The sequence below is a fragment of the Telmatherina bonti genome, assembly GCF_933228915.1.
Source record: "Telmatherina bonti genome assembly, chromosome: 21".
In the NCBI taxonomy this organism is placed as follows: Eukaryota; Metazoa; Chordata; class Actinopteri; order Atheriniformes; family Telmatherinidae; genus Telmatherina; species Telmatherina bonti.
Window position 1 is genome coordinate 1,824,251 of NC_136630.1, and position 23,927 is coordinate 1,848,177.

Sequence of the window (23,927 nt, forward strand, 5' to 3'; positions counted from 1 at the left end):
GGCTGCGGGACCCGATGCGTTCAGGGACCAGGCTGCGGTCCCCGATGCGTTCAGGGACCAGGCTGCGGTCCCCGATGCGTTCAGGGACCAGGCTGCGGTCCCCGATGCGTTCAGGGACCAGGCTGCGGTCCCGATGCGTTCAGGGACCAGGCTGCGGGACCCGATGCGTTCAGGGACCAGGCTGCGGGACCCGATGCGTTCAGGGACCAGGCTGCGGGACCCGATGCGTTCAGGGACCAGGCGCCTTCAGGGACCAGGCTGCGGACCCGATGCCTTCAGGGACCAGGCTGAGGGACCCGATGCGTTCAGGGACCAGGCTGCGGACCCGATGCGTTCAGGGACCAGGCTGAGGTTGGGTCTGTCTTCACGCCTTCCTGTGGCGGCCGGCGTCTCATGACCTTATATGGACATAGAAACGTACCAGTCGTGAAAGATGTTTCCGGTCTGGTCGGAGAAAGGAGCGGCGGGGTGTACCGACACGTTTATGATCAGACAGTCCTCTTCAGGAGACGATTGATTACAACGGGGTGTCCAAAGTAAAATGAGGTTTTACACTGATTGACCTGCAGCGATGGAGCAGGGAAACATGGAAAATCTGCCCTGGACGACCGGAGCCGGACCTCCCGGCAGTAGAAGACAGCGTGGGACAAAGCAGCTCCTAACACCTCCTGCTTGCAGAAACTCTGCTGTCCTAACGACCCTAACTGACCCTGACAGGGTTGCCAGTTCTGATTTCAGCTGCAGCGAACTCCACCAAAGAGCTGCTCCGTCGGTAGCTCCGTATATATAATGAAAAAGAAACGCCCACATTCTGGAGGCATTGTTTTATTTTCACCAGATACTGTTGCATAAGGATGCCGTTACTCCGTGTAACATTTAGGATAAATATTTAGGATAAATGATTAGAATAAATGTTTAGGATAAATATTTAGAATAAATGATTAGAATAAATGTTTAGGATAAATGTTTGGGATAAATATTTAGGATAATTAATTTCAATTCAACTTTATTTATATAGCGTCAAATCACGGCAATGCCATCTCAAGACGCTTTACAGACAGAGGGGAAAACATAATGAAGGCCAATTCATAATAGCCTATATAAGGAAACCAACAGATTGAGTTGAGTCCAACTCAATCTCCCATCCTGAGCAAGCACACTGGCGACAGTGGGAAGGAAAAAACTCCGGGGGGGGGGGTAAAAGAGAGAGATAAAGAGAAAGAAGCTCAGTGTATCAGGAAATGTCCCTCAGCAGTCTAAACCTATAGCAGCATAACTAAGGGATGCTAACCATCCCTAGCTATAGGACTTATCAAAAAGATAAGTCTTCAGCCTAGTCTTAAAGGTGGGGAGGGTGTCTGCTTCCCTAACACTAACTGGGAGCTTATTCCATAAGAGAGGGGCCTGATAACCAAAGGCTCTGCCTCCTGCTCGGCTCTTTGAGACTCTAGGAACCACAAGTAAGCCTGCAGTCTGCGAACGAAGTACTCTGCTTGGTATATAAGGAACTATGAGGTCTTTGATATATAGTGGTGCCTGGCTGTGGAGGGCTTTATATGTAAGGAGAAGGATTTTAAATTCTATTCTAGATTCAACAGGCAGCCAATGAAGAGAGGCTAAAACTGGAGAAATATGATCTCTCCTGCTGGTTCTGGTCAGGACTCTGGCTGCAGAATTCTGGATCAGCTGAAGGCTTTTCAGGGCATATTTAGGACAGCCCAGTAATAGAGAGTTACAGTAATCTAGTCTCGAAGTAACAAAAGCGTGAACCAGTTTTTCTGCATCACTCTGAGACAGAATGTCCCTAATTTTGGCTTTATTACGTAAATGAAAGAAGGCTGTTTTAGTAACCTGCTTAATATGTGGGCCAAAGGACAGGTCAGGGTCAAATATTACTCCAAGGTTTCTCACTGTAGCACTGGAAGCTAAAGGCGAGCGTTCAGTTTGGTCTGAACACACCACTAGTACAGGGAAGATGTTAGTATCTGGCTGCTTCACGGCGTCGTCTCAGGACGCCTTTCTCCTCATAAGAAGATCATTAATCTGGATCGGAGGGACATCAGATAACCTGATAATTAAAAATGCTAGGGTGTGTTTTCTGGGCTGAAGCGATGATCCCAGACCGCTCTTTTCTGCCCCAGTCTGAACTGATGCAGGTTGGTACATGTTGATGATGATGATGATGATGATGATGATGATGATGATGGTCGAGCAGCACCTGATTCACACCAGACAGAAACGTCAGACTTAGGTGTGTGTTTGGGATCGGCTGGAGGCGTTTACGTTACGAGCTGTTAGAGGCCAAATATCTGCTTCCTGCAAAGATGGCTGACATTTCCTCTCCGTGTGTGTGTGTGTATGAGTGTGGGGGGATGTGTGTGTGGGGGGATGTGTGTGTGTGTATGAGTGTGGGGGGATGTGTGTGTGGGGGGATGTGGGTGTGTGTGGATGTGGGTGTGTGTATGGGTGGGTGGGTGTGTGGGTATGGGTGGGTGGGTGTGTGAATGGGTGGGTGGGTGTGTGTATGGGTGTGTGTGTGTGTGGGTATGGGTGGGTGGGTGTGTGTATGGGTGGGTGTGTGTGTGGGTATGGGTGGGTGTGTGTGTATGGGTGGGTGGGTGTGTGGGTATGGGTGGGTGGGTGTGTGGGTATGGGTGGGTGTGTGTGTGGGTATGGGTGGGTGTGTGTGTATGGGTGGGTGGGTGTGTGGGTATGGGTGGGTGTGTGTGTATGGGTGGGTAGGTGTGTGGGTATGGGTGGGTGTGTGTGTGGGTATGGGTGGGTGTGGATGTGTGTGTGTGGGTATGGGTGTGGGGGGATGTGGGTGTGTGTGTGGGTATGGGTGTGGGGGGATGTGGGTGTGGGGGGATGTGTGTGTGTGTGTGGGTATGGGTGTGGGGGGATGTGTGTGTGTGTGTGGGTATGGGTGTGGGGGGATGTGTGTGTGTGTGTGGGTATGGGTGTGGGGGGATGTGGGTGTGGGGGGATGTGTGTGTGGGGGGATGTGGGTGTGTGTGTGGGTATGGGTGTGGGGGGATGTGGGTGTGGGGGGATGTGGGTGTGAGTGGGTATGGGTGTGGGGGGATGTGGGTGTGGGGGGATGTGGGTGTGAGTGGGTATGGGTGTGGGGGGATGTGGGTGTGGGGGGATGTGGGTGTGGGGGGATGTGGGTGTGTGTGGGTATGGGTGTGGGGGGATGTGGGTGTGGGGGGATGTGGGTGTGGGGGGATGTGGGTGTGTGTGGGTATGGGTGTGGGGGGATGTGGGTGTGGGGGGATGTGTGTGTGGGGGGATGTGGGTGTGTGTGTGGGTATGGGGGGATGTGGGTGTGGGGGGATGTGGGTGTGTGTGTGGGTATGGGTGTGGGGGGATGTGTGTGTGTGTGGGTATGGGTGTGGGGGGATGTGGGTGTGTGTGGGTATGGGTGTGGGGGGATGTGGGTGTGGGGGGATGTGGGTGTGGGGGGATGTGGGTGTGTGTGGGTATGGGTGTGGGGGGATGTGGGTGTGTGTGGGTATGGGTGTGGGGGGATGTGGGTGTGGGGGGATGTGGGTGTGTGTGGGTATGGGTGTGGGGGGATGTGGGTGTGGGGGGATGTGGGTGTGGGGGGATGTGGGTGTGTGTGGGTATGGGTGTGGGGGGATGTGGGTGTGTGTGGGTATGGGTGTGGGGGGATGTGGGTGTGGGGGGATGTGTGTGTGGGGGGATGTGGGTGTGTGTGTGGGTATGGGTGTGGGGGGATGTGGGTGTGGGGGGATGTGGGTGTGGGGGGATGTGGGTGTGTGTGGGTATGGGTGTGGGGGGATGTGGGTGTGGGGGATGTGTGTGTGGGGGGATGTGGGTGTGTGTGTGGGTATGGGTGTGGGGGGATGTGGGTGTGTGTGTGGGTATGGGTGTGGGGGGATGTGGGTGTGGGGGATGTGTGTGTGGGGGGATGTGGGTGTGTGTGTGGGTATGGGGGGATGTGGGTGTGGGGGGATGTGGGTGTGTGTGTGGGTATGGGTGTGGGGGGATGTGGGTGTGGGGGATGTGTGTGTGGGGGGATGTGGGTGTGTGTGTGGGTATGGGGGGATGTGGGTGTGGGGGGATGTGGGTGTGTGTGTGGGTATGGGTGTGGGGGGATGTGGGTGTGGGGGGATGTGGGTGTGAGTGGGTATGGGTGTGGGGGGATGTGGGTGTGGGGGGATGTGGGTGTGGGGGGATGTGGGTGTGGGGGGATGTGGGTGTGGGGGGATGTGGGTGTGTGTGGGTATGGGTGTGGGGGGATGTGGGTGTGGGGGGATGTGGGTGTGGGGGGATGTGGGTGTGTGTGGGTATGGGTGTGGGGGGATGTGGGTGTGGGGGGATGTGTGTGTGGGGGGATGTGGGTGTGTGTGTGGGTATGGGGGGATGTGGGTGTGGGGGGATGTGGGTGTGTGTGTGGGTATGGGTGTGGGGGGATGTGTGTGTGTGTGGGTATGGGTGTGGGGGGATGTGGGTGTGTGTGGGTATGGGTGTGGGGGGATGTGGGTGTGGGGGGATGTGGGTGTGTGTGGGTATGGGTGTGGGGGGATGTGGGTGTGGGGGGATGTGTGTGTGGGGGGATGTGGGTGTGTGTGTGGGTATGGGTGTGGGGGGATGTGGGTGTGGGGGGATGTGGGTGTGTGTGGGTATGGGTGTGGGGGGATGTGGGTGTGGGGGGATGTGGGTGTGTGTGGGTATGGGTGTGGGGGGATGTGGGTGTGGGGGGATGTGTGTGTGGGGGGATGTGGGTGTGTGTGTGGGTATGGGTGTGGGGGGATGTGGGTGTGTGTGTGGGTATGGGGGGATGTGGGTGTGGGGGGATGTGGGTGTGTGTGTGGGTATGGGTGTGGGGGGATGTGGGTGTGGGGGATGTGTGTGTGGGGGGATGTGGGTGTGTGTGTGGGTATGGGGGGATGTGGGTGTGGGGGGATGTGGGTGTGTGTGTGGGTATGGGTGTGGGGGGATGTGGGTGTGGGGGGATGTGTGTGTGGGTATGGGTGTGGGGGGATGTGAGTGTGTGTGGATGTGAGGATCTTGCCTGACATCTGCGTTTCTTGTCCTGCAGATGTCCCGGACTTCTCTGAGGACGAGCTCCGAGTGGTGACCAGTGATCCCAGGAGACCCCTGCTGGGCAAACTGGCAGACAAGAACCCGGATTCCTTCCGCAGGATCTTTAGTGCACATAAGAAGGTCAAACGCAACACATCTTGTTACACACACTCATGTCATGTGACCGCTCGCTGCTTCTCGAACAGCTTTGTTGTGTCTGGATCTGCTGAGAGCATGCGGATCAGGAGGTCCCAGGATTCCTGTTCCCTCCCGAAGCGCCTCCTTTCCAGACGACCTGCTGATGGAACAGTGTTGATAAGATCTGGACGGCACGAAGCGTCTGAAGCGTATCGCGCCGACCGAAGCGTATCGCGCCGACCGAAGCGTATCGCGCCGACAGAAGCGTATCGCGCCGACCGAAGCGTATCGCGCCGACCGAAGCGTATCGCGCCGACCGAAGCGTATCGCGCCGACCGAAGCGTATCGCGCCGACAGAAGCGTATCGCGCCGACAGAAGCGTATCGCGCCGACCGAAGCGTATCGCGCCGACCGAAGCGTATCGCGCCGACAGAAGCGTATCGCTCCGACAGAAGCGTATCGCGCCGACCGAAGCGTATCGCGCCGACCGAAGCGTATCGCGCCGACCGAAGCGTATCGCGCCGACCGAAGCGTATCGCGCCGACCGAAGCGTATCGCGCCGACCGAAGCGTATCGCGCCGACCGAAGCGTATCGCGCCGACAGAAGCGTATCGCTCCGACAGAAGCGTATCGCGCCGACCGAAGCGTATCGCGCCGACCGAAGCGTATCGCTCCGACAGAAGCGTATCGCGCCGACCGAAGCGTATCGCGCCGACCGAAGCGTATCGCGCCGACCGAAGCGTATCGCTCCGACAGAAGCGTATCGCGCCGACAGAAGCGTATCGCTCCGACCGAAGCGTATCGCGCCGACAGAAGCGTATCGCTCCGACAGAAGCGTATCGCGCCGACAGAAGCGTATCGCTCCGACAGAAGCGTATCGCTCCGACAGAAGCGTATCGCGCCGACAGAAGCGTATCGCTCCGACAGAAGCGTATCGCTCCGACCGAAGCGTATCGCGCCGACAGAAGCGTATCGCTCCGACAGAAGCGTATCGCGCCGACAGAAGCGTATCGCTCCGACAGAAGCGTATCGCGCCGACAGAAGCGTATCGCTCCGACAGAAGCGTATCGCGCCGACAGAAGCGTATCGCTCCGACAGAAGCGTATCGCGCCGACAGAAGCGTATCGCTCCGACAGAAGCGTATCGCGCCGACAGAAGCGTATCGCGCCGACAGAAGCGTATCGCTCCGACAGAAGCGTATCGCTCCGACAGAAGCGTATCGCTCCGACAGAAGCGTATCGCTCCGACAGAAGCGTATCGCTCCGACAGAAGCGTATCGCGCCGACAGAAGCGTATCGCGCCGACAGAAGCGTATCGCTCCGACAGAAGCGTATCGCTCCGACAGAAGCGTATCGCGCCGACCGAAGCGTATCGCGCCGACCGAAGCGTATCGCGCCGACAGAAGCGTATCGCGCCGACAGAAGCGTATCGCGCCGACCGAAGCGTATCGCGCCGACCGAAGCGTATCGCGCCGACCGAAGCGTATCGCTCCGACAGAAGCGTATCGCTCCGACAGAAGCGTATCGCGCCGACCGAAGCGTATCGCGCCGACAGAAGCGTATCGCGCCGACAGAAGCGTATCGCTCCGACCGAAGCGTATCGCGCCGACCGAAGCGTATCGCTCCGACAGAAGCGTATCGCTCCGACAGAAGCGTATCGCTCCGACAGAAGCGTATCGCGCCGACCGAAGCGTATCGCGCCGACAGAAGCGTATCGCGCCGACCGAAGCGTATCGCGCCGACCGAAGCGTATCGCGCCGACCGAAGCGTATCGCTCCGACAGAAGCGTATCGCTCCGACAGAAGCGTATCGCGCCGACCGAAGCGTATCGCGCCGACAGAAGCGTATCGCGCCGACAGAAGCGTATCGCTCCGACCGAAGCGTATCGCGCCGACAGAAGCGTATCGCTCCGACAGATGCGTATCGCGCCGACCGAAGCGTATCGCGCCGACCGAAGCGTATCGCTCCGACAGAAGCGTATCGCTCCGACAGAAGCGTATCGCGCCGACAGAAGCGTATCGCGCCGACCGAAGCGTATCGCGCCGACCGAAGCGTATCGCTCCGACAGAAGCGTATCGCTCCGACAGAAGCGTATCGCTCCGACAGAAGCGTATCGCGCCGACAGAAGCGTATCGCGCCGACCGAAGCGTATCGCGCCGACCGAAGCGTATCGCTCCGACAGAAGCGTATCGCTCCGACAGAAGCGTATCGCGCCGACAGAAGCGTATCGCTCCGACAGAAGCGTATCGCGCCGACAGAAGCGTATCGCGCCGACAGAAGCGTATCGCGCCGACAGAAGCGTATCGCTCCGACAGAAGCGTATCGCGCCGACAGAAGCGTATCGCTCCGACAGAAGCGTATCGCGCCGACAGAAGCGTATCGCTCCGACAGAAGCGTATCGCGCCGACAGAAGCGTATCGCTCCGACAGAAGCGTATCGCGCCGACAGAAGCGGCCACAGATTCCGACTGGAGGATGGAAGCCATGAGTGTAGTAAACGTGTTCTACGGTAAACCACCACTTCCACCATTCGACAGGGAAATTTTAAACCCTTCTTCAGCCATGTTGGTCAGAAATCTGTGTGTTCCTCTCTGCTGGTCCACCGCTGCCCACCTTCCTCATCCTTCTCATCTGCACCATGCTGCCTAGCAGCAGGAGGGGGGTTCTTGTCTTTCTCTCTGTAGCTGGATTTATTTGCTGTGTTGATGTTCCAGCTCATCATCAAACTCCTCTTTTGTCTCAGCTTATTAACCCTGTGGTGAACCCCACCCCCTCCGCCTCGCTTCTATGTCTCCCTGCCCACTCTGTCTGTCCCTGACCACCGCCTCCCGCTCGCCATCTTTTGTTTTCATCATGAATGTCCCAGCAGCCGCCATCCCCAGGTCTGGCAAAGAGGCTGAGGGACCAGCCAAGGGTGTGTGTGTGTGTGTGTGTGTGTGTGTGTGTGTGTGTGTGTGTGTGTGTGTGTGTGTTTTAAGCGTATCCTGCTGTTTGATTAGCCTGGCAGTCTCTTCAGCTTAATCTGCATGTAGTTGTCGTTCTGCTCTCATCAAATGTGGAGAGTTGCTTTGTTCACCTGATTTCTTTCACTCACCTGGTTTCTCCCCAGTACAGCCGGTTTCTCCCCAGTACGGCTGGAGGAACAGGAAGATAATTCAGAGGAAGAGTAAAAATCTTCACTTTCTTCTTCTGGTGTTTTTGGACGATGCCAACCGCTGTCAGAACTCTGATCTGGGCGCTCCGGCCGTCCTGCTTAACCGCCTCAGAGGTTTTCAGTAGTTGCATGCTGGTTGTGGGTTAGGACCAAACAGTTTTATTTTGCTTGGTCCCAGTCTGCTGCTGGCAACGTGGAGAACACTAAACCAGGTTTTCTGAAGACAAACTGACAGAACAATCTTTTTTTAGAAGTTTTAGAAGTGTAGTGTTTATGTACAATAAAGTAGCAGAAATGACCTGTTAGCTGCCTTATTTACACGGTCAGAAATATTCTCAGTGTGCGAGCATCTTCCTGGAAGGCTGAAGGGAAAACATGGAGGAAGAGGAGAGGATGGAAGGATAGATGGAAGAGCGTAAAACCAAACTACGACGCAGAAAGAAGAGAAAACATTGATGAATGAGTGTCACGTCTTTTCTTCACGTTTCCTATTTGAGCCCCAACGTGTCGGCGTGCTCCATGACACGGACCAATCCCAGCGGTCCTTCCAGCCACGTGGAGCAGCTTGATGTGGAATTGTCATGTAAACTTGGTTTATCTGTGTTCATGATGTAGTCTCCCACCAAAGCCGTGTACAACGCCAGACACTGGACCGTGGAGAGTGAAGAGGAACCGCCTCCATCCTTCTTCTCACGGCCACCTGTAAGCACGCCATCAGTCCGCAGTGCCTGACACGTGGTCACATGCAGCCATCTCACATCCCCTTCCCTCCGTCTACCCAGGCCTCAGTCGCCGCTGCAGGCTCCAATAAGGAGACATCTGACTCCCAGAAGGACGACAACGTTTTTAAGGCGCCGCCTCCGCCGCCAAAAGTCACAAAGTGTGTCAAGGTCCCGAGTGATCCCTGCCAGGACACGGTCACTGCGCTCAGGTGTCACAAAGAACATAAAGAGGTAAATAGCCTGTCCCCTGTGCTGAAACTGCTCCTGCAGCCAGGACGGATGTCCTCATGTTGTCCTTTTGCAGGGTAACACCCGAAGCTCAGGGTAACACCCGAAGCTCAGGGTAACACCCGAAGCTCAGGGTAACACCCGAAGCTCAGGGTGACACCCGAAGCTCAGGGTAACACCCGAAGCTCAGGGTAACACCCGAACCTCAGGGTGACACCCGAACCTCAGGGTGACACCCGAAGCTCAGGGTGACACCCGAAGCTCAGGGTGACACCCGAAGCTCAGGGTGACACCCGAAGCTCAGGGTGACACCCGAAGCTCAGGGTGACACCCGAAGCTCAGGGTGACACCCGAAGCTCAGGGTGACACCCGAAGCTCAGGGTGACACCCGAAGCTCAGGGTGACACCCGAAGCTCAGGGTGACACCCGAAGCTCAGGGTGACACCCGAAGCTCAGGGTGACACCTGAAGCTAGCCTCAGGTCCTACACTCTTACTGTCCACTTCCATACATGCATGTCTCTGTCTTCCCAGCTGTATACTGTCGTCCAGCACGTGAAGCATTTCAATGATGTGGTGGAGTTTGGAGAAAACCAGGAGTTTACAGATGACTTTGAGTACCTAGCCACTGGTCTGAAGACTGGACAACCTCTCAACACGCGATGCCTTAGGTAAGAAACAGACTGATTGAACTGGTGCAACCACACGTCAAACCACACAGAAGTTTATGTAATCTGTCACACACTCAGTCATGGCGTTGATGTCGTCTCCATGAGGTTCACAGAGGACGTTCCAGTCTGTAGCCTCAAAGCCTCCTCTAAGAGCATCTTCAGCTTCAGCAGACCAGATTTTGATAGTCTTTGTGATGACTGGTTGCTGCTGAACGATGGGCTTGTAGGTGGAGGTGAGAAGAACCAGATTATGGTCAGATCTTCCTAAAGGAGGCAGGGCAGAACAACTGTATCCATTATTCATATTTGCATAAAATAAGTCCAACATCTTATTTCCTCTGGTGGAGCAGCTGACAAACTGCTGGAATGTTGGTAGAGTTGCAGAGAGGGAGACGTTGTTGAAGTCTCCGGAGATCGCCATGAATGAGTTTGGATGCTGTGTTTGTAGCCGAGCAACGACGGAGCTGATGACATCACAGGCTGTGTCTGGTGTGGTACCAGGTATTATATAAACCGCTACCAGAATAACACAGGTAAACTCTCTGGGTAAATAATATGGACGGAAGCTCACAGCTAACAGTTCCATGTCCCTTGTGCATATCTTCTCCTTGACAGTAACATGTCCAGGATGACACCAACGCTGGTTAACCAGCACTGCAATTCCACCACCCTTTAGCTTTCCGCTGTGTTGTCTACTGCGGTCTGCACGGACCGTTTTAAAGCCCGGTACAGACACATTACAGTCAAGGATGTGTTCATGCAGCCATGTCTCGGTGAAGCACATAATACTGCACTCTCTGTATTCTTTCTGACACCTTGTTAGCATCTCAAGCTCGTCCGTTTTGTTAGCTAGCGATCTCACATTACCCATGAGGACGGTCGGGAGAAATGGTTTAAATCTCCATCGCTTTCTCCGCTGTCTGACTCCCGCTCTGCATCCTCTTCTCTTTCTTTTCAACTCCATCGGGATTTGATGTGTTGTTTCGCTGATAATCCTGATTTGGGAGAGTTTAATCAGTTGATCCCGATTGTAAACAAGTCTTTCGTTGCCATGGAGACTCATCATAAGTCTTGAAAGAGCCAAAAATATGCAGAAAAATCCTCCTTGCAGCACACCCTCCGAACCGGCATGAAATCCTCAGAAAAAATACCTAATTTGAGGTAATATCTATGTGAGAAGAGTTTGTACTTTTAAAAATCAAGATAGCAAGTCAGAGCTGCGACAATCTGCTGCCATCAGACGGAGCAATCTGGAATGGACAGAATGATCAAGTTATTAAACAGTTATCAGGATTTTCTTTCTCTTCATTGAGGTTTTTTTTCTCCGTGGCTCCTTCATCCTCCATTCATTCAAGTAACCAAGTAACATTTATCTCCACCATCTTTTATTTATTTGGAACCAGAAAAATATCCAGTTTTTATCTTTTTATCTTGCTCAGGAAAAATGTCAGGAACAAGCAGCTCCTCCCAGCTGGACTGGGAACATGTTTGTAGCATCACTTCCCGTCGCTTCGCAGACACTTTATGGGGACGGACCGATCTGGAGCATCTGTGAGATGTTTAGCTTCCTGCCTCACTTTCCAGCTGCTTTCCTGTATTTTAATTCTGATGAAAGAGAATCATTTTGGAACTAGGGCTGCAACGATTACGCGGGTAACTCGAGTAACCCGAGTACAAAAACTGATCAAGTAATCTGCCTTGATGCTCCGTGTAATTAACATAACGTGGTGATATTTGTTCATTTCTGCATCATTCTCAGACCACTGCGCTGCTCGGAGGGACGACATCACTGTTTGAGTAAACATATAAACATCTAAACATGTATAAAATCTATAAAAGCAGAGCCTGTGGCCTACGGTGTGTCTGTACAGTCTGACTGTTTCAGCCGGACTGATGACGGACATTTCCACCAGCAGCGGCGAGCGCTTTGCTTTCTGTCTGAAGATCCTCCTTGCTTTGGTCTCTAACGGCAGAGAATGAAGAAGAGGGGAGGAAAAGACCGAAAAGTTGCAGTGTGGGACCATTTCACACTGAAAAGGACAGAAAACGTAGAGTTGGCGTACCACCCCCCCACTTCACCGCTCCAGGAGGAGATCCAGCTTTCTGATTTATACCAGCAGCAGCAGCGGCTGGTAAAAGGTTCAGAGTTCTAACCTGTGATATCAGTCAGCAGTGACGAGGCATGGCGAGGTGTCGGCTGCTAACGCACGCTAACCGTCTGGTAATCCGTCCCTCATCTGTCTCTCCTGCACACACGCAGAGTCAAAGCGCATGTTTTAGGCAGCCTCTGTTCCTGCAGCAAACTTTTATTCCGGATTAAACAGACAGACTTTTACCAGGCGCGTCGTCCACCAAGACATCGGCTACTTCTTACTGTGGACATGTTTACAAGTCACTCCTTCTTTCTACGGGAATTCTTCTATGTTATTTCATTTATTTATTTGTTCTTTTTTGATTTATGTCAAACACATATACAATACAAAACAAGGATGCACATTTGTGTAACATTAAACCTTATTTGAGAAGGAGCAGAAGGAAGCCTAAGGCTTATTTAAATACTACTCCTTATTTGCAGTCTTGAATTTACACAGTTATATGGCTGTATACAGTTTACATTCTGAAAGTCATCATCCAGATGGCAAAATATAAAGCAGCTTAAAAAAAATCATGAATTTTCTTCTTTTTTATATTTATCCCTAAAAAATTTCCTGTACATTTTAAAAAACTGAATAATGTAGTTTTATAATTTTAAATCATCACTTAGTCCATTCCCTAAAGTTAATCCATAAATGGAAACACATCTTCTTTTTAGGGCGGTGCCTCCGTATGGTTTCTGTAGCTTTACCTCTCAGATTCTACACAGCCACTCTGTCTTTAAACACCTTTTGTATATTATATGTCATCTTTTTACCTTAAACTTAGAACATAAATTGAGCTATTTTAAACTGAACACAGTCACAAAATTTGAAGCAATGTACTTTCAAAAATAAATTATTTGTATGACCCATATAACCTGCATGATTGATCACCCTTATGGCCCTTTTGTGGAATAACTAGTCTTTGCAAAGTAGTCTTAAATGTGGTCCCCCAGACTTCCACACAATAACTGATATCTGGTAATACTAGAGCATTGTACAAGGTAAGTAATGTTTTGGAATGTAGTATATTTCGACATTTTGCTAGAATCCCAACATTTCTGGCTATTTTTCCACACAGGTAATCAATGTGAGGTTTCCAACTCAGTTTGTCATCAAGGACCACTCCCAAAATAATATTTACACACATCAATTTCTAGATCAATACTTATGTCCTTTTTGCAACTTGCAATTATCATAAATTTAGTGTTACTTACATTTAGGGATAATTTATTTGAATCAAACCATGATTTTAGTTTCCCAACTCTTCTGTTTGTATGACATTATTTAAGTCATCACCTGAACAGAATATGTTTGTGTCATCGGCAAAAATAACACATTTTAAAGTTTCAGACACTGAACATAAATAATTTATATATAGAATAAACAGTTTAGGCCCCAGCACCGACCCTGTTGGAACACCACATGTGATACACTGGGAGGTCGACAAACTGGCTTCCATTTTAAATGTAGCTTTTTATCCAGTCATACGCCACCCCTCTAATACCATATTGCTCTGATTTCTTTAGTGAAATTATTTGATCAATTGTATCAAATGCTTTTTGTAGATCAACAAAAATATTTTTTTTTTCTACACGATTTGTTTCTTCTAGCGCTTCAATAAGACCCTGAGATGTAGATCAACCTGCTCTGAACCCATGTTGGCTTTCAATCAGAATATCATGTCTTTCAATAAACTTATCTAACTGGGCTACAAAGAGTTTTTCCAGTATGTTACTGGCAGAGCAGGGATACAGGCCTATAATTATTTAAAACAGTTTTATCTCCAGATTTACATAGTGAAATAACTTTGGCTGTTTTCATTTTTCATTTTTAAATGACAGGTTATGAATATGTGTGAGCGGTACTGTGATTTCATCTATTATTTTTTAATTCAGACCATGTCAAATTCATTTCAGTCTTTTGATGTTTTGTTTTTATATTTATTTACAACTTTAATTATATCCTTACTTTGAATCATATCCATATAGAAATTATTTTCATTTCTTGGTATTCTTTCCACATTCCATGCGTTCCTAGAGTTCTTTATCCCATTTGCAAGCTTAGGACCAACATTCACAAAAAAATGATTAAATCCCTCTGCTATATCTTTAATATTTGTTCTATTTTTTTTCTTTGTCACGGAATTGCTCAGGATATTTCTGTTTTTGTGTTTTTCTAATAATTTTATTTAATACTTCCCATGTTCCTTTTATATTATTTTTATTTTCTAATGGCAATGTGTTGCAATAGTCTTTACTACATTTTCTAACGATACTTATTTATTTGTTTTTATATATTTTACATTTTAATTCTGACTCCTTACTTCGATACTTTAGAAAGTTTTTATACAAGTGTTTATCAATCCTTTAGTCATCCAGGGGTTTTCGTCATGCTTCTGATAGATGTGCTTTTTCAAAGGACATGTTTGAGCATATAAATCTTGAAATATGTCTAAAAATAAATTGTATGTTGATGAATCCAGGTTTCAGTAACAGCTATAATATTAAAGGGTTTTACATGCCCTAAATACTCCTCTTTGAGCTGAAAGTTTGCATACATTTTAAATCTTTTAAAAGGCAGAAATTCGCGATCGGTTGAGAATTTTATCTCCACACATTGAGCGTGTGCATAAACATGTCGACTGCACCAAAGTATCACATTTTAAAACCCATTTTCCTCATGCATTAGGTCGTAACAACACATGCAACTGCTTCACAAATATACATTTATAGATTGACTTTGGTAGACTTTCTAGTATTTATTTTACAAATTATAATAAAATAAATATAATCGTTAGAGTACTGGATTACTCGTAGAAATAGTTTCAGCTCTACTTGGAACATTTCCGAATGAAGACGCTCGGCAGGCTTGTGATCATGTGACCGTGGTTGTTTCTCCAGCGTGATAAGCCTGGCGACTCGCTGTGCCATGCCCAGCTTCAGGATGCACCTCAGGGCCCGAGGGAAGGTGGCCCAGGTCTTCAAAACGCTGAACGACGCCCCGCAGCACCCGGTAACCGCCGAGACGCCCATCTTCCTTCCTGCCGTGTGCAGGTTCTGAAGAACCGGCTAACTCCGGCTCACTGTTGTTTCTCGTCTCTAGAATTTGGCTCTGTGCACGGCGTCTCTGATGTACATCCTGAGCCGAGACCGGCTGAACATGGATCTGGACCGATCTTGTCTGGACCTGATGATTCGCCTCCTGGAGTTGGATCAGGACCAAGGGGGCGGGGCGGGGATGGATTCCAGCACCCAGTTCAGCGCCAGAGAGCTGGCCAAGATAAAGGAGAAGATCCGGAAGCTGTGCGACACCGTGCACAACAAACATCTGGACCTGCAGAACATCACGGTACAGCTGGACCGTCCTGGTTCTGGTTCAGCTGGTTCTGATAGCTTGATGTGACCTTGTCTTCCCTGTTGTCCTGCAGACGGGTCATTTAGCCATGGAGACGCTGCTGTCCCTGACTTCCAAGCGAGCGGGAGACTGGTTCAAGGAGGAGCTGCGGCTGCTGGGAGGCCTGGACCACATAGTGGACAAAGGTAAAATCTTTGTTTTCAGACGGGTAGAGAGATAAAGATGTTTCTGACTCTGCGTCTCCGTCTCCACAGTGAAAGAGTGTGTGGACAGTTTGAGCCAGGAGGATGACGAGGACAAGCTGGTGGCGTCACTGTGGGGAGCAGAGCGGTGTTTACGTGTCCTGGAGAGTGTAAGTACATCACAGGAACCAGGGTTGTGGGAACATGTGGGGGGGTGTTTGGAAATGAGATGAATGTTGGCAGTTGGCAGACGTTGGGCAGATTTCTTTTTCTTTAACAGAGATAGACAATTGCAATTTTCCCTGAAATAGCTGATGGCGCTACGTCCTAAAGATGGCGGCCGCAGGAAATCCGTGATGTCAGTGAAACCCACGAATAGAATAAATGTACGAGTTGTAGGAAACAACAATAAAAACATAGGAAGGAAAATCGATTTTGGTAAAGATATTTAATAAATACATAATTAAGTCAGAAAGATATAAATATAATGGTCATAAGTTATATAATAATAAAATAGAAAAAGAAAGTCAATGACTCATTAAATTAATAAACATTTAATTAAAGACATTTAAAAATCAAAACATAATTTTTCTCCGTTTTAGACAGAGTTCTGATTGGTGGACAGTTTCATAAAAGGCGCAGAATACAGGCATCTTAGCAACAGTCTGACAAGAAGTGTCTTCATCATCATGTCCAGGTGAAAATAGAGGTCTCTTAGCAACATGTTAGTGATGGTGATGAAGATGTGATAAATAATGGTGGATTTACCATCTAGAGTCTCTGAATAAACACTACATGTTGTGTCTGGATTGTAAACCTCCTGGACGGATAGAAACGCTGGAAAACCTCCGAAGACCAGCTGGAGGGTCACATGACCATCAGTACACCATGCAGAGTTACTGACCAGTGCAGTTTTAAGGGTTAAACACAACCTCCCACCATCATTGCTGCAGATTTGACTCAATTTTCCTTCAATGATAAAATGTGAAGAATAAATGCAGAATAAACATCACTAACTGTCTCATCCAGGTGACCGTCCATAACCCAGAGAACCAGAGCTACCTGATCGCCTACAAAGACTCCTCTCTCATCATCTCCTCAGCAAAGTGAGTCATGTTTTCTACAAGTCTACTGGAGCGTGCACACCATTATCAGGCTTTGTAGTTTCTTTTTCTGGTTGTGACCTTTGAACTCTGACCTCGCTGCTGAGCAGATCATAAGCCGGGACAATGACAAGATCACACTTCTCATAAGGCAAAAAAAGTCTAGTTGAAAGTTAAATCTACAGCTGCAGTCCTTCTACAGTTTTTCACTCCTCAAATGAAGTTTGATAGACTGATTAACTAATGCTAAGCTAACTAAGCTAATGGGTTGAAGGACTGGAGAATGTATTTGGGACAGGTTTAAAATCGGATATCTAGATGTTTGAGTTAGTCGTCTTGGCTTTGCAGGAGGCTGTATGGTGGGGACGCAAAGCAAATGAAAAGGCAGGAAACAACTTGCGATACTGAGGTTAGCTTGAAATAGAAACAAAGGACAATTTAGTGTTGTTGTTTGTCCATCCATGTGTTTTCTGCCGCTTATCCGGAGTCGGGTCGCGGGGGCAGCAGCCTAAGCAGGGAAGCCCAGACTTCCCTCTCCCCAGCCACATTTGCCAACTCTGCGGGGGGGATCCCGAGGCGTTCCCAGGCCAGCCGAGAGATATAATCCCTCCAGCGTGTCCTGGGTCTTCCCCGGGGTCTCCTCCCAGAGGGACGTGCCTGGAACACCTCACCAGGGAGGTCCAGGAGGCATCCTGACCAGATGCCCGAGCCACCTCAACTGGTTCCTCTCGATGTGAAGGAGCAGCGGCTCTACTCTGATCTCCTCCCGGATGACCGAGCTCCTCACCCTATCTCTAAGGGAGAGCCCGGCCACCCTGCGGAGGAAACTCATTTCAGATATTTAAACTCCTCCACTTGAGGCAGGACCTGACTCCCGACCCGGAGAGGACAATCCACCCTATTCCGGCTGAGGACCATGGTCTCAGATTTTGAGGTGCTGATTCTCATCCCAGCCGCTTCACACTCGGCCGCGAATCGCTCAAGCGAGAGCTGGAGATCACGACCAGATGAAGCCAACAGGACCACGTCATCTGCAAAAAGCAGGGACCCAATCCTGAGGCCACCAAGCCGGATCCCCTCAACACCTCGGCTGCGCCTAGAAATTCTGTCCATATAAGTTATGAACAGAATCGGTGATAAAGGGCAGCCTTGGCGGAGTCCAACCCTCACTGGAAACGAATCCGACTTACTACCGGCAATGCGGACCAAGCTCTGACACCTGTCGTACAGGGACCGGACAGCTCGTACAAGGGGGTCCGGTACCCCATACTCCCGGAGTACCCCCCACAGGAGCCCCCGGGGGACACGGTCGAATGCCTTCTCCAGGTCCACAAAGCACATGTAGACTGGTTGGGCAAACTCCCATGCCCCCTCCAGGACCCCAGAGAGGGTATAGAGCTGGTCCACTGTTCCGCGACCAGGACGAAAACCACACTGCTCCTCCTCAATCCGGGATTCGACTATCCGGCGGACCCTCCTCTCCAGGACCCCTGAATAGACCTAACCAGGGAGGTTGAGGAGTGTGATTCCCCTGTAATTGGAACACACCCTCCGGTCCCCCTTCTTAAAAAGGGGGACCACCACCCCAGTCTGCCAATCCAGCGGTACTGCCCCCGATGTCCACGCGATGCTGCAGAGGCGTGTCAGCCAGGACAGCCCCACAGCATCCAGAGCCTTAAGGAACTCCGGGCGGATCTCATCCACCCCCGGGGCCTTGCTGCCAAGGAGCTTTTTGACCACCTCAGCGACTTCAGCCCCAGAGATAGGAGAGTCCACCCCTGAGTCCACCAGCTCTGCTTCCTCATCGGAAGACATGTTGGTAGGATTGAGGAGGTCTTCGAAGTATTCCCTCCACCGACCCACAACGTCCCGAGTTGAGGTCAGCAGCACCCCATCTCCACTGTACACAGTGTTGATGGAGCACTGCTTCCCCCTCCTGAGCCGCCGGATGGTGGACCAGAATCTCCTCGAAGACGTCCGGAAGTCTTTCTCCATGGCCTCGCCGAACTCCTTCCATGCCCGAGTTTTTGCCTCGGCAACAGCCGAAGCCGCATGCCGCTTAGCCCGTCGGTACCCATCAGCTGCCTCCAGAGTCCCACAGGCCAAGAAGGCCCGATAGGACTCCTTCTTCAGCTTGACGGCATCCCTCACTGCTGGTGTCCACCAACGAGTCCTGGGATTACCGCCACGACAGGCACCAACGACCTTACAGCCACAGCTCCGGCTGGCCGCCTCAGCAATAGAGGCACGGAACACAGCCCATTCAGACTCAATGTCCCCCGCCTCACTCGGGACATGGTTGAAGCTCTGCTGAAGGTGGGAGTTGAAGCTCGCTCTGACAGGGGACTCAGCCAGACGTTCCCAGCAGACCCTCACAACACGTTTGGGCCTGCCAGATCTGACCGGCTTCCTCCCCCACCATCTGAGCCAACTCACCACCAGGTGGTGATCAGTTGAAGCTCCGCCCCCCTCTTCACCCGAGTGTCCAAGGCATGTGGCCGCAGGTCCGACGATACGACTACAAAATCCATCATGGAACTGTGGCCCAGGGAGTCCTGATGCCAGGTGTACATATGGACACTCTTATGTTGGAACATGGTGTTCGTTATGGACAATCCATGACGAGCACAGAAGTCCAATAACAAAACACCATTTGGGTTCAGAGGGGGGGGACCATGCCTCCCAATCACTCCCCTCCAGGTCTCACTGTCATTGCCCACGTGAGCATTGAAGTCCCCCATCAGAACAATGGAGTCCCCAGAAGGAGCACCCTTCAGCACTCCCTCCAAGGACTCCAGAAAGGGTGGGTACTCTGAACTGCTGTTCGGTGCATAAGCACAGACAACAGTCAGGACCCGTCCCCCCACCCGGAGGCGGAGGGAAACTACCCTTTCATCCACCGGGGTAAACCCCAACGTGCAGGCACCAAGCTGGGGGCTGATGAGAATGCCCACACCTGCTCGGTGCCTCTCACCATGAGCAACTCCAGAGTGGAAGAAGGTCCAGCCCCTCTCGAGGGTACTGGTTCCAGAGCCCAAGCCATGCGTCGAGGTGAGTCCAACTATATCTAGTCGGAACCGCTCAACCTCGCGCACAAGCTCAGGCTCCTTCCCCACCAGAGAGGTGACGTTCCACGTCCCTAGAGCCAGCTTCTGCAGCCGGGTTCGGACCGCCAGGGTCCCCGCCCCTTGCTGCCCCCCAGCTCACATTGCACCCGACCCCTACGGCTCCTCCCGCAGATGGTGAGCCCACGGGAGTTTTTATATTTACCTTTTTATACTTACCTTTTTTTTTATTTTATTGTCTTAAAGTTGTTTGATTTATTTTTCGTGTAATTTTCAAGCGGCAACCTCGGGCGGTTAAGTCTATGTGGAAGTGCATAAAACTGCAGTTCCCCCTTCATCCACTAGGGGCTACAAAACAGAAAATCCCCATAGACTCCCATGTTAAAAAGACCAACTTCAGAGCAGGAATAAACATGTTTACAGCAGAAAACAGAAATAAGACCAGGAAAAACTCCACCATTCATCTCCAGTAGACTGGACTACTGTAACGGTCTTTTAACAGGACTTCCCAGTAAAACCAGTAGACTGGACTACTGTAACGGTCTTTTAACAGGACTTCCCAGTAAAACCAGTAGACTGGACTACTGTAACGGTCTTTTAACAGGACTTCCCAGTAAAACCAGTAGACTGGACTACTGTAACGGTCTTTTAACAGGACTTCCCAGTAAAACCAGTAGACTGGACTACTGTAACGGTCTTTTAACAGGACTTCCCAGTAAAACCAGTAGACTGGACTACTGTAACGGTCTTTTAACAGGACTTCCCAGTAAAACCAGTAGACTGGACTACTGTAACGGTCTTTTAACAGGACTTCCCAGTAAAACCAGTAGACTGGATTACTGGAACGGTCTTTTAACAGGACTTCCCAGTAAAACCAGTAGACTGGATTACTGGAACGGTCTTTTAACAGGACTTCCCAGTAAAACCAGTAGACTGGATTACTGGAACGGTCTTTTAACAGGACTTCCCAGTAAAACCAGTAGACTGGATTACTGGAACGGTCTTTTAACAGGACTTCCCAGTAAAACCAGTAGACTGGATTACTGGAACGGTCTTTTAACAGGACTTCCCAGTAAAACCAGTAGACTGGATTACTGGAATTGTCTTACTTAAAATAACATGAAACATCTGCAGCTCATCCAGATTCTGCTGGAGCTTTAACTGGAACTAAGAGATCTGAATGCAGCACACTAGTTTTAAAATCTTACTGGTTTCCATTCAGTCACAGGATAAATTTAAAAACCTGCTGATGGTTTAGAAATCCCAGAACGGTTCAGGACCAGAATCCATCTGTGATATAAACCAAGCAGACTCAGGTCAACTAGTCCATACCAGGGTCCAGTCCAGAGACCAGACCAGAGTCCAGTCCAGAGTCCAGTCCAGAGTCCAGTCCAGAGTCCAGTACAGAGTCCAGTCCAGAGTCCAGACCAGGGTCCAGACCAGGGTCCAGACCAGAGACCAGACCAGAGACCAGTCCAGAGACCAGTCCAGGGTCCAGTCCAGAGTCCAGTCCAGAGTCCAGTCCAGGGTCCAGACCAGAGACCAGTCCAGAGACCAGTCCAGAGACCAGACCAGAGACCAGACCAGAGTCCAGTCCAGAGTCCAGTCCAGAGTCCAGTCCAGAGACCAGTCCAGAGTCCAGTCCAGAGACCAGTCCAGAGTCCAGTCCAGAGACCAGTCCAGAGTCCAGTCCAGAGACCAGTCCAGAGACCAGTCCAGAGTCCAGACCAGAGTCCAGACCAGAGTCCAGACCAGAGACCAGTCCAGAGACCAGTCCAGAGTCCAGACCAGAGTCCAGACCAGGGTCCAGTCCAGAGTCCAGTCCAGGGACCAGTCCAGGGTCCAGACCAGAGACCAGACCAGAGACCAGACCAGAGACCAGACCAGAGACCAGACCAGAGACCAGTCCAGGGTCCAGTCCAGGGTCCAGACCAGAGACCAGACCAGAGACCAGACCAGAGACCAGACCAGGGTCCAGACCAGGGTCCAGACCAGGGTCCAGACCAGGGTCCAGACCAGAGACCAGACCAGGGTCCAGACCAGGGTCCAGACCAGAGACCAGACCAGAGACCAGACCAGAGACCAGTCCAGGGTCCAGACCAGGGTCCAGACCAGAGACCAGACCAGAGACCAGACCAGGGTCCAGACCAGGGTCCAGACCAGAGACCAGACCAGAGACCAGACCAGAGACCAGACCAGGGTCCAGACCAGAGTCCAGACCAGAGTCCAGACCAGAGACCAGACCAGAGACCAGACCAGAGACCAGACCAGGGTCCAGACCAGAGTCCAGACCAGAGTCCAGTACAGAGTCCAGTACAGAGTCCAGTCCAGAGTCCAGTCCAGGGTCCAGTCCAGGGTCCAGACCAGAGACCAGTCCAGAGACCAGTCCAGAGACCAGACCAGAGACCAGACCAGGGTCCAGTCCAGAGACCAGTCCAGACCAGAGTCCAGACCAGAGTCCAGACCAGAGTCCAGTCCAGAGACCAGTCCAGAGACCAGTCCAGAGTCCAGTCCAGAGACCAGACCAGGGTCCAGACCAGAGTCCAGACCAGAGTCCAGACCAGAGTCCAGACCAGAGTCCAGACCAGAGTCCAGACCAGAGTCCAGACCAGAGACCAGACCAGGGTCCAGACCAGGGTCCAGACCAGGGTCCAGTCCAGAGTCCAGTCCAGAGTCCAGTCCAGAGTCCAGTCCAGGGACCAGTCCAGGGACCAGACCAGGGTCCAGACCAGAGACCAGACCAGAGACCAGACCAGAGACCAGTCCAGGGTCCAGACCAGAGACCAGACCAGGGTCCAGACCAGGGTCCAGACCAGAGACCAGACCAGAGACCAGACCAGAGACCAGTCCAGAGACCAGTCCAGGGTCCAGACCAGAGACCAGACCAGGGTCCAGACCAGGGTCCAGACCAGGGTCCAGACCAGAGACCAGACCAGAGACCAGACCAGAGACCAGACCAGAGTCCAGTCCAGGGTCCAGTCCAGAGTCCAGTCCAGAGACCAGTCCAGAGTCCAGTCCAGAGACCAGTCCAGAGTCCAGTCCAGAGACCAGTCCAGAGACCAGACCAGAGACCAGACCAGGGTCCAGACCAGAGTCCAGACCAGAGACCAGACCAGAGACCAGACCAGGGTCCAGACCAGGGTCCAGACCAGGGTCCAGACCAGAGACCAGACCAGAGACCAGACCAGGGTCCAGACCAGGGTCCAGACCAGAGTCCAGACCAGAGTCCAGACCAGAGACCAGACCAGAGACCAGACCAGGGTCCAGACCAGGGTCCAGACCAGAGACCAGACCAGAGTCCAGACCAGAGTCCAGACCAGAGTCCAGACCAGGGTCCAGACCAGGGTCCAGACCAGAGACCAGACCAGAGACCAGACCAGAGACCAGACCAGGGTCCAGACCAGAGACCAGACCAGAGACCAGACCAGGGTCCAGACCAGAGACCAGACTAGAGACCAGACCAGAGACCAGACCAGAGTCCAGACCAGAGTCCAGACCAGAGTCCAGACCAGAGACCAGACCAGAGACCAGACCAGGGTCCAGACCAGAGTCCAGACCAGAGTCCAGACTAGAGACCAGACCAGAAACTCACCATATGTAGAAACTTCTAAATCCAGGTTAACGTTTCTTTTCTCATGCTCATGACATCTGCACAGCAACTTTTAATTAATTCTGCTGTGAATTATTTTTGTGATTTTGCTATTTATTTTTTCTTTTTGCTTTTGTTTGTTTGTTTTTTCACCATCTGTAATGCTTTTAGTGTTTCATGTAAAGCACTTGGAATTGTCGTGTACATGAAAGGTTGCCTTGCCTCAAAAATCTGGTATAATTAGGGGCGTGTCCTTATGATTGACAGGTACCTGATATCTCGCTATCGAGAAGTGTCGTTGCTTCTGCAGAGTCGTCCTGGCTGTCCACGAGGACGTGCCACAGTTATTTATGATAAATAACTTAAGAAAAGAAGCAGAATGTATTACACATCGTACAAAGCAAAATTATTACAATAAGTGCACGACCAAGCCGCCTGATGGCCTATAAATTAGGTTAGAATGATCATTTAGCAAATATAGGAGCAATTTGGACAAAGGAGGGGGACATAACATCTGACCTTATAAAGAGTAAAA

The 23,927-nt window shown here is 51.2% G+C and overlaps 1 protein-coding gene across 2 annotated transcripts in view; it reads left to right on the plus strand.

Annotated features, from left to right (window-relative positions):
- The window catches only part of LOC306771296 (wings apart-like protein homolog), a 102,136-nt gene that overhangs the window by 18,425 nt on the left and 59,784 nt on the right, over positions 1-23,927 (plus strand). For both annotated transcript variants that reach the window (XM_079260443.1, XM_079260444.1), the window contains exons 5-13: positions 5,069-5,193; positions 8,958-9,044; positions 9,125-9,295; positions 9,825-9,961; positions 15,000-15,111; positions 15,202-15,447; positions 15,527-15,638; positions 15,708-15,805; positions 16,665-16,741. In XM_079260443.1, the coding sequence (XP_079116569.1) occupies positions 5,069-5,193; positions 8,958-9,044; positions 9,125-9,295; positions 9,825-9,961; positions 15,000-15,111; positions 15,202-15,447; positions 15,527-15,638; positions 15,708-15,805; positions 16,665-16,741 (1,165 nt within the window). The remainder of the gene's footprint in view (positions 1-5,068; positions 5,194-8,957; positions 9,045-9,124; positions 9,296-9,824; positions 9,962-14,999; positions 15,112-15,201; positions 15,448-15,526; positions 15,639-15,707; positions 15,806-16,664; positions 16,742-23,927) is intronic.